This window comes from Chinchilla lanigera, unplaced genomic scaffold (assembly GCF_000276665.1).
Source record: "Chinchilla lanigera isolate Chin_1 unplaced genomic scaffold, ChiLan1.0 scaffold00001, whole genome shotgun sequence".
Taxonomy (NCBI): Eukaryota; Metazoa; Chordata; class Mammalia; order Rodentia; family Chinchillidae; genus Chinchilla; species Chinchilla lanigera.
Genome location: NW_004955402.1, coordinates 4,328,711 through 4,339,737, shown reverse-complemented (window position 1 = coordinate 4,339,737; position 11,027 = coordinate 4,328,711). Strand labels below are relative to the sequence as shown.

Genomic DNA, 11,027 nt, shown 5'->3' with positions numbered 1-11,027 from the left:
CTTTGCAATGACTAAAATTTTAACATTTTTCTGAAGGGTAAGCCAAAATAGGGCTGACTGATGGAAGCAACCATCTGACAGAAAAATATTGAAGCTATTAAGATAATAATAGATAGCAATATTGAAGCTATTAAGACAATCACTAGCAAACTAGCTTGACGAATTTCATGCCTGCTGTGAAACTTTTAAATGGAGCTACTGCTGTGTACTAGCATATTTCTATTGAAAACATCAATGGTGATTTCAAAATCAATTTAGCTATTCATTTTCATTTCAAACGTGCACATGGTTACTCCTTTCATAACTGTTATAGCATAATCTAGATAATGTATGCATTCATATTTTATTTCATAACTTAATAAAGAATACTTCCCTATTCTGTTGTGAATGATTTGTGGTTTCAAGGAAGACATCGCAGATACAATATTAATATATAAAGGACAAAGCTCCCCACTGTTTCAAAATGAGGCAAGTTATCTGGTCCAAAAAATGTCAGACCGAAATTCAGGTAACTGTCCATTCGTGCTTTGTATTACTTAATTTTCATAATATCTGATACATTCACTGAAAAAATATGCCAGTGAATGCTTAGACTCAGACAATGTACCTCAGTCCATAGGATACAGGTCTAACCAGAAAGTCTGAAAGCTGCGGTGCTTTTGGAAATCCGAAATTTTCCGGGCACTGACAGGATGTCACAGTGGACACATGCGACCCATCACAGTGAAAATGCAAGGGTCCTGTAAGTATTGCAGCCGGTCACTGTCAGGCTGCCTGTAGGGAAACTCAGTGGGTCTCACGGTAGACTTGGGTCCTGCTTTCTCAAGAGATCTTGTTAGGTATGTGCCTATTCTTAAATCTGAAAAACACCTGAAATTCTGGACACTTCCAGCCCCGAGCATTTCAAAGAAATGACGCTCGGCCTAGGTAACCTTGCAGGAAGAGGACAGCGCTGTGGACTGGCTCAGTGGCCAGGCAGGGGCGCTGGAATCCAGCCGCCCTACGTGACCCAGGCCGGAGGGCCAGGTCACAGGGCCGCTCTCACCTTCTGGTTTATGGGGGTACGCAGGGCAGTGTCACCCCTTCGGCAGGAAATGCTGGGGCCCCTTCTCCGCAGCCTTCATCCTGCAGCCAGGCTGCGTGCACCACTACCAGCTCTCCGCGCTCAGCCGGCGCCCACCAAATGCAGCCGCGCGCACCACACAGGCGGTGCACCTCGCTGGCCCTGACACCCTCTCTCTCAGCAGGTCCGCCCACTCCACTCTTGCTCTGCGTGTGTTCCCCTGGCCCCGAACTCTAGGGCTGTGCGCGCTGCTAATTCCGTGAGCAGATTTCAGGCTGCATCTTACTGGCTCTGTGTTGAAAGCAACCCGATGAACTCCCTCTCCCTGGAACTCTAAAGCGGAGGGTGCAGCCGCAGAAGACCGGGGCAGGGCAGTAACCCGTTTTCAATCCTTTAAAGCCTGTCTAGATGTTTCTGTATCTCTAGCGCCCTCTTGCGTCTCCATGTTGTAATGTCAGAGGAAGACCTGCACGGACATCAAATACTCAAAACTCACAATGGAGTTTCCCCGAAAATAACAGCCAGCAGGAAAACTAGAGATGAAAACCACGAGCCCCACCCACCTATCCTCACTTGCCTGCTCTTGCTTGCTGGGTACTCTTTAAGGGGGGAGGTGACGGGGCTGGTGGGTTCGATCTCTAGTTTAAGGCTGATTATTTCCTGGCAGCTAGGTTTGATTTCTGGGTAAAGCGGGAATTCACGTTTTTTTATTCACTCACTCCTTGTGAAAACAATCCGAGGGCAGCATGGCCCTTAGGGCTCTCCTGTCGCCTGTGCATGGAAGCCTGCTTTTCTCAGTGAGTGGTTCTGCTCCACACATACTTTTAAGGCTCCACGGAGAATTCAGCAAAGCGACTCGGGGGTCACGAACAGACCCCCAAGGAGGGACCTACACCTCGCCTTAGTCATTTCGGGGTGGTAGTCGCCGTTTCCCGCTCTGCATCCTCAAACCCCTCCTGCAGCCGCGCCTCAAAGGCGGCGGCCGGAGCGCCAGCCCTTGCTGCAGCGCGGAAGAGTGAGACCCTGGGTCTGCACTTGGCCGAGCGGAGCCTCGGGGGGACCCCAGCCGCCTCCCCGGGACGGGGCCCACGGCGGAGCGCCGTGACCCGAGATGGACGAGACCCGCGGGCGGGAACGACCCTGACCCCATGCCCGCCCACTCACCGCGACAGTTCTTGGCGGTCACGGCGTCTCCGTAGAACCCGTCCGCACACCGCTCGCAGTGGGGGCCGGCTGCGTTCCCCACGCACTTCAAGCACTCCCCGGTGACCGAGTCACAGTGGCCGGGCTCGGAGGGGTCCACGTTGCCGCTGCAGTCGCACGGAACACAGGATCCCCCGGGTACTGTGGGGTTTCCATAGTAACCTTCTGCGCATCTGCATCCGGGAGGAGAAGCGGGCTGCCATCAATGCAGCTACCCAAGACATCAGCCCACTGGCGGGGACTCCCCAGGGGGTGGGTAAATCGAGCTGGCTCGTTCCCACAAGCTTCACTAGGGCAAGGGGGGCTCCAGGGTCCAGTAGCCACTGCTCCTCTGCCCGCGTGACCGACGTCCGTGCTTCCCACAGAGCACATGAACCCAGCACACGTGCAAGGGCTCCACCCCCGGCCACTCCGGACGTCACCAGCGCCCCACCCCGAGCCAGGGTCTGTTACTGAGACTCATGCACAGGAAAACAACACACTGCTTTCAGGCGCCAGAGGACTAATGCTAAATCAAGCCTCCTGTCACCTTCAGATCACGCAGAGCAGCAGGACATTCAAATGCCTGTGGCATAAATCCTGACTACTCCCTGCGGTTCTGGGCTGGCTCAAGCACTCCCGGAGGAGACGGGGCCCTGTTCCCCACACTTCCCCAGCAACGTTTAACATTCGCTTTTGACGGGGTACCTTGACTTTCCAATGCAACTCTATGCAATGGTAATCACACACCCAAGCTCCCAAACCACCCCGAACTACAGATTTAGAACTGATTGTGGACCTTTGCCTTCGCGTGCAGAACTGCACACTCATCCCCGTGCACATACGCAATAATTATGTGCTGGTTAAGAGTCGGAAGAAAGATCTTCACACATAAGCACTAGGAATGTACTGTGGACTGTAAAGCAGCGGCACCTCTCACACCAGGTTCCCGCGTAGCCCGGGGCGCACTGCTCGCAGACCAGGTCCTCCTCCTCGTCCAGGCGGCAGGTCGGGCTGAAGCTGCGGGCGGGGTGGAAATGAGGGAAACATCCGGGGAGGCTGTCAGGCTCCAAATGTAAACCTGTACTTTCCCTTGGTTCTGTGCTGGAGGCTGAACCCAAGGCCTCTGCCCGGAGCTGCACCCTCCTCTTTTTTATTTTGATGCAGGGTCTTGCAGAGTCATTCAATTGCCCAGGCTGGACCTGAACTTGCAGTCCTCCTGCCTCAGCCTCCCAGAGTGCTGGGATTACAACTGAGTACTTTCCACCTCACCTGTCCTTACAAATGAAGTTCCACAAGTCCTCAGTCCTTAGCCCAGGACTTAAGGAGTCCTTAGCCTCTGGCACCAGCCCCCACAGAGTCTGTTCTGTTCCCCATGCAGAGCTGTGGCCAAGAGCACTCCCTCGCTGCGCCCCGCCCCCCCGCCACTTCCGCTGGGGTAACTGGCTCCTGCCGTTGCCTGACCTCCTCCAGGAATCCAGCCAGGTTGCTCCTGGTGCCGCAAGCTCTTTCCTGTGAATCCCTGGCACTGATCGTAACAACTTCTTCAGAGTCCCAGCAAGCAGGGACTAGGGGGAGGTGCATGCCAGGCCCCGGAGGAGCAGTGGCCCTGAGAGCGCCCACTAGTGGCCGGACGTGGCTGAGAACGCTGCAGTTTCCGGGGCAGGAAGCTGGGTCCCCAGGTCCCAGGGTGGCGCTCTTCTATTCAGAAGCAGGGGGACCTCAAGAAGTGCAAACTCTGGGGGAGTCCAGGGAGCTGCCTGGGTAGAGCGAGCTGCCACACTAGAGCTAGCCCGGCCCGCAGCCCTCTCTGGTTCCAGTCCCACTTCGGTGAACCACGAGGTCCTCACCAGACGCGGCACTGCGCCCTGGCCTCAGAGCAGCGGACTGACCCACCTGGCTGTCAGCCCTGCTCAGGGATTTCACTGCAGCAACCAGAAGCAGACTAACAGCACCACTTTTACAGTGAAAGCTTCAGGGCACAAGCAGGTGGGGACCTTGCTGGGAGCGGCTGACAGGTTCTGGCACTGGTCTGCGGGACACACAGACCCCAGCTGACACACAGGGCCACCCGCACGTCCTCGGACGGGGAGTGCACCTTCACGTGGCCACCCCAGGGCAGCCTCTGCTCCTACTGCTGGTCACACTCCACCTCCTGGGAGTCCCGGAGCAGCCACTCAGCCACCCCAGCCCTGCCCGCGGGGTAGCACCACTCCCTGCACCCGACGTGTGGGGGACGGGTCTCCAGGACAGTCTGACCGCATAGGGTCCCTGGGGCCAGCAGCCCTGCTGGATGGCCTGCGACTCAGAGCAGCTCCCCGCTACCCTGCAGCCCTGGGTCCCCTGCAGGCGCTCAGTAAATACGCGCTGAATCACCACGTGGCTTCAGACTTTTCATTCAGTCCCTAATTTTCATAGTTTGGTCGTTAGATCAAAATGCAGCGGCCCAGGGCCAACGAGTTACTCATCTCTGCGTCCACTCCCCCCGGGACTGCTGGTCGGAGCGAATGTGCGCGTGACGGAATGCTGAGCAGCGTTAGGCCAGGACACATGCGCACGTGTGCGTCCTGGGGACCGCGCACCTCCCCTCGCATCACTCAACGCGCAAGCTTGCTAAAAAGAGGAGGTTCGCCACCTCCACGTCTGCGCCGTGCATCGGCACCGGCTCCGACCACACTCAGCCCAGAAAGGCCGGCTCGGTGGGGACCCGGCCAGCTGGCCCGGCCTGATGTGGGGGTGAGGCTTACTTGTTGGAGGGCGTGGTGAGGGGGCAGGCACAAGGCTGGCAGTCCCTGGGTGTCCCGCGGGAAGGCGCCCCGTAGAAGCCGGGCAGGCACTGCTCGCAGTGGTCTCCGGTGGTGTTGTGTGTGCAGCCCTAGAGCACAGGAGAGGAGTCAGGTGCAGGTGCTTTATGGATGTCCAGGTTCATCGACCGACAACTTGGAGCCCGAGGTTAAACACACAAACAGAGACAAAACGCTCAAACAACAGTCTAGCAGGATAGGAGGAAGGGTGACCCGTTTCCAGGTTAACTAACTTTTGAAATTGTAATTAGTGTAAAAAAGGAACCTGGGATTTTCTGCTCTGACCACATTAGAGCAAGCGGTGCCAGGTTTGTCCACCTGGAGGAAACAACAAGAGGCCGCAGCAAAGCGCGTCCAGCGGTGGTTTTAGACAACTGCACAGCAAGGAACCCAGTCAGGAGGAGAGGCCACCCTCAGAAGCAACTGGAGGTGGCAGATGGGGAACGAACTGCATTTTAAACCTAGCCGCAGGACACCAAGTTGTGCAAAAGCAGCCGGGCATCAGGGCGCCAGCGCTCAGCCTCCCCACTGTGGAAGTGAGACGTCCCCTTCGCAGCAGAGGACCAGGAAGGGGAGGGCGGTGGCGGTTAGACCCCGGCGACCAGAGTCCAGCTCAAGGGGAGGAAGAGCCTGACTGTGTGCAGCACAGCACTGGTCGTCTACAGCGATCCACGACTGACCACAGAGCAAGCCGGAGAGTCCGCAGGCTCCCGGCGTACAGAGACGATAAATGCGTGGGTGGACGGACGCGCTGCCTCCGCGATTTGATCGCTCCACGTTATACACGTGCATGAAATGACCACACTGTGCGCCGTAAGAGTGTACAGATACTATGCCGAAATATTTGGCGGCTGTCATGGGCATGCTCAGAGTGAAGAGAGGCGTAGACATGCTGACGCGAGAAGGGCTATTCAGGTACACTGAATGTGTGCCGCTCGTTAACGTGCACATATGTAGCATCTACTTATGTTTCACGTACACTGCGAACAGTAGTGCATATTTAATACATGTAGTATGTGCTCCCGTGCACACGTATTTACAGAAGCATGAGAAATGCACAAGTACACACCGGCTGTCACAGAAGCCACGGTGGCGTGTGCAGGACACACTGATCATGGGGCAGGTGTGTGGGGGCAGTGCAGATCCAAACAGCAGGGGGAGAAGTGTAAGAAGCAGCAGCGCCCCCGGTGGCCAGTGGGAGCCCTGCACCCTGGGAAAGCATCCTAGAGCCACTGCAAACCCCGGGTTCCTACAGACCCTTTACAACCTGAAACAACCAGAGGGTCGGCTGGCTTCCAGGCCTGCACGCTCCTCATTGCAGCTGGAAAACAAGCCCCGTCCTGTGCCTGCCCGAGATTAGCTGCATGCGTGTAAAGCCGTGTTCTGACACACATTGTTCATGAGAGGTTCTTTCATCCAAACTAATTGTACAGATACACGGTGCAGATGAGCATGCTGGTTAGAAGTTTTACTACTACTCCTGCGGTGTGCTGTGCCGCAGAAGGACAAAAGCCATGCCCTTCCACTGAAAAGACCTGACCCTCTGCATTTAATCAGTGGACAATGTTGCTGCCTTCATACTGCTTTATAATTTTGCCATCAGTAATTACTTTGCATTGTTTTACTAATAAAAAAAAAATGGGAATGATACACATCCCCTTTCCTGCAGCAGGTAGAGTGTCCCTTGGGATCTGAAGCAGTTTTGGATCTGGAATCTTTTGGGGGAAGAAGGAAATATTTTATTCACATAATACAATCTCTAGGGGTTGGGGCCCAACTCTAAGCATGAAATTTTTGGTTTCAGATTCACCTACACACGCGGCCGGAAGGGAGCATCGTGTCCACCTCCCCCTCTGATGCTCCTCCCAAGGTCAGGTGAGGAGGTGTCATGTTACCCTTCAAAAGCTCTCAGGTTCTGAGCACTGCACAGAGTATATGCTCAGATTAGGGATGTTCAGCCTCTTTCACTAAGAACCCCCACAAAGAAAAACCTTATCAAAAAGCAGGAAAAGTTTCAAGGTATGGGTTTGAATCTCCTAATTCCTCTTGAAGTCTCCAAAGTCCAGACCATCCTGTGTAGGAAGCAGTTTGTAAAAAATCACTTCTCTACAACCCCCAGCTCAGGGCTGAGGGGCCCAGGAGCACCCCGAGCCTCCGCAACAAACTCACAGAGCAAACGCCATGAACATCGCAGTCCTGCGCATGACCGTGGCATTCGCAGGGCTGACAGATCCCGCCGAAGAGTATCCCGTCCACGCGGTAGTAGCCGGGCTGGCAGGACTGCAAGAGAGGGGGCGACCGTGCGTGTGAATGCAACTCCTCACATCATCCCCTCTCCCACCCTTTGAAAAAGACACCGCTGAACTCGCCGGGAGCAGAGAAGTATATATCTTCATCAAGATCTCCTTTACATGCTGTAAACTTCACCAATTTCAAGGGTACAATTCAGTGACTTCTGTTAAATTTACTGAGCTCAGGAACCAGCTCAGAAATCTAGTCCCTTGTTGCATGAGAACGGCAGAAACAGTTACCCAAAAGCCTAGTTCTGTGCTGTGGGCAGCAGGCACCGCCAAGGTGTCCACCACGGTGGCCCCGAGCTAGATGTGAGGGCATGCTCACTCACTAGCTGGCATTTTCTTGAGAGGACTGTTTCTCTCAGCTTTGTATTCTGCTTATGTTTACTGCTCATTAAGGTCCCCACCCCACAACGAGCACACTCTTGTGCAGGTCTGGGCCACACGCATCACTGTAATCGAGCAAACACCACGGTGCCCTGTGTGTGGACAGGCAAGGCCACTCTTCCCTGTCACCCCACACGGGAGTGTCTTCACTGTCATCACAACATGAAGAGCAGCAGCGGCTGCCTCACAGACGCAGAAGTGGGACGTGGACAGCACAGCAGGGCAGTGTCTGTCCAGGGGATGCTCCAAGGCCAGGTGCGCACACCTCCAAGGCCAGGTGCGTAACCAGCTACCCAAAGCCCACAAGCACAAACGCCCTGAGACTTGGGGCTAACTGGATTCAGGATTAAAAGTCAGTGTATTCCCCTGGGGAGGTGATATTTTTTAAAAGAATTCTTAAAGAGTTTTTTAAGTATACAAAGGACGTAAGCACACGCATCTGCACAGACTCTGTGGAAGCCCCCAAACGTGTCCACGCCACTGGGCTCTTCTGGGCAGCCGCTGCACCAGCCCCAGGCCTGTGGGGACACAGGGACCTCATGGGTCTGCAGAGAGTCCCATGTCCTGCCTGCAGCTGCCCGCCTCGCTCAGCCAGGGGGGAAATAGTGGGTTCTTCTGCTGAGCAACGTCACTTGCCCAGCCGTAAGGTCGGCCTCCACATCCACAGCACCCTCACCCGCGGTTTCAAGCTACCATGGAACAAACCTATGCAGGGAAGGGGATATAGCTCAGTGGCACAAGCACCAGCCTAGCAAGTGCGAAGATCCTGAGTTCGATTCCCAATACCAAAAAAAAAAAAAAAATCTATGCAGGGAAAAAGTTGCACCTGTGCTGAACGCACATGGTCTTTTTGTTGGCATCGTCCCCTAAACAATGCAGGAGAACAATGATGTGGACAGCGTTTGATTGGACTGTGTATTACAAGGCATCTGGAGGTGATATGAAGCAGACCTAGGTTATAAAATACTCTGCCGTTTTATATAAGGGACACAGCAGCATGCACACCAAGGCACAACTGTATCAAGCTTCTCACGCCCAAAGGAGTCCGTCGTCCTGCACAGCAGCCCCTCTTCGCCCTCCAGCGGCCTTGGAGGGATCCGGCAGCAGCTGCTCCCCGCCCCTCCCCCAGTCTTGCTGGCCTGGCTTCTAGGTCCAGGTGTCCTTCCTCCAGGTGGCTTATGTCCTGCTTCACAGCCCAGGAGGGGGCAGGCACGGTCCATTCGCCAGTCACACGTTATGCACACAATGCTGAGAACCTACAAACTTTGCTGGACTTAAATACCCACAGTCACAACCTCAGAAGAGTTGTTGGTTCCAAAATAGGAAGCATAACAACAACAACAAAAAAGTTAAAATAAATAATCTCAAAGGCCAGGGATATAGCTCAGCGGCACAAGTGCCTGCCTGGCAAGTGCAAGGACTCAAGTTCGATTTCCGGTACAAAAAAAAAGTCAAAATAGGAAGCAAATAAATCAATAAACTGCAAGATATTTAAAATGGGATTATTCACCAATGGTTGTTACAACCACTGGCGAATTCCTACCATCTTGGCTAGTAAAACTGTATCATTTCTAATTTTTTTGTTTTTATTTTTATTCTCTTTAATGGTTTAATCAGTCTTGCATTCTTACATCTGGTAATCTGAGCAACTTTGTTGAAGATAAAATGTGTGATACAACAGCCATTGTTAATTCCTATCATTTTGTTCTGAAACCCTGTAGCATTTGTACTGTTGTTGTTTTGTTTTGTTTTTGTCTATGGTTGGTATTTTGGTATTGTTCTTTTTCTATTATTTTATTTATTTATTTATTTATTTATTTATTTATTTATTTATTTATTTATTTATTTTTGGTACCAGGAATTGAACTCAGGACCTTGTGCTTGCCAGCCAGGCACTTATACCACTAAGCTACATCCCCGGCCCTTATTATTCTCTTTAAAATAAAAAAATGGGATTATTCAATTAAATATCTACACCATGAGGTAGTAGGCCAACTTTTACTAACTACAAATCTAACGACAGGTAATGGTTCATAAAGGCAAATTCTAGATTAAATTGTCTCGCTTTGTAAAAATGAATGCCAAGAAATGACATCAATGACAAATGCTCATCATCACTGTCCGTCAGGGACGCATGGGAGGTTGGATTGCCCAGTGCCCCACAGCCAGATGGAGGTCACGTCCCAACACGATCACTTCCCAGCTGCAGCAGCAAGACCAAGGTACTGAGCCTCGCTGTGCCTCACTTGGCTGATCTTTGGAGGAGAAAGTGTCGGCACTGGGCAGCCACCACTGTCGTCAGGACTCGCCTGGTGAACGCACGGAAGGAGTGTAGAGTGCTGTCACACACACAGGACTTGCTCAGTAGGAGAGGGCTATTTCCAGTCTTACGTCCAAATAATTTCAGCACTTTCATTAATGGTTGCAAGTCCATTTTTCAGCATCCATGCATGATGGGTTCCAGGACCCCCAGGGACATGAAAACCCTTGACATTCAAGAAAGTCCCATATATAAAATGACATCGTATAGCAATGTAATCGAGTGTATATAGCCTACGCAATTCTACTGTGCACCTTACATCTTCTCTAGAAGACCTATAATACCTAATGCAATGTCAAGGCTTGGTAGATTGGCTGTTAAACTACACTATTCAGAGAATAATGAGGAGGAAAATGTCGGTAAATTTGCACAGGTGCAGTATTTTCTCTTCTGGAAGATATTTGATCTGAGTTGGTATAATGCACAGATGCAAAACCTGTACTTCCTGCCGGGTGTGGTAGCGCACGCCTGTAATCTCAGCACTCGGGAGGCTGAGGCAGGAGGATCATTGTGAGTTTGAGACCAGCCTGGGCTACAAAGTGAGTGCAAGGCCAGCCTGAACTGCACAGTGAGACCCTGTCTCAAAAAGACAAAAAAAAACCCACAAAAACTGTACTTCCTATGTGAGGTAGAGTCCACCATCCCAAAAAGGTAAAACAGCCAGGGGATGTAGCGGTCTCAGAATGGGCCTGGTCCGACACAAGTAACTGTAAGTGTTCAAAGGGTTGAGTTCAATTCTGCTTGGAAATGAGGCGTCTGCCATGGGTATTGTATACTTCTTGCCAGCAGGGCCAAGAGAGCTCCATGAAGTCAAGGCAACTTCCCAGGGCCTCAGCCCCTGCTGGCACAAGAATCCAGCTTTTTTAAACAGCATGATTTCTAGCTCTTACAACCCAATGAAGCCTCAACCAAACACTGGGTTTTAAAGTTAAAATTCAAATACTCATCATTACACCAGATTCAGTGCACCCTTTTCC

At 52.4% G+C, this 11,027-nt stretch overlaps 1 protein-coding gene across 1 annotated transcript in view; it reads right to left on the bottom strand.

Moving 5' to 3' along the window:
• Lama1 (laminin, alpha 1) overlaps nucleotides 1-11,027 on the bottom strand; it is a 115,744-nt gene that overhangs the window by 57,421 nt on the left and 47,296 nt on the right. Inside the window, exons 16-19 of the mRNA XM_013517659.1 lie at nucleotides 7,219-7,329; nucleotides 4,993-5,120; nucleotides 3,179-3,265; nucleotides 2,228-2,439 (exon numbers count right to left, since the gene is read on the bottom strand). Coding sequence (XP_013373113.1) covers nucleotides 2,228-2,439; nucleotides 3,179-3,265; nucleotides 4,993-5,120; nucleotides 7,219-7,329 — 538 coding nt within the window. The remainder of the gene's footprint in view (nucleotides 1-2,227; nucleotides 2,440-3,178; nucleotides 3,266-4,992; nucleotides 5,121-7,218; nucleotides 7,330-11,027) is intronic.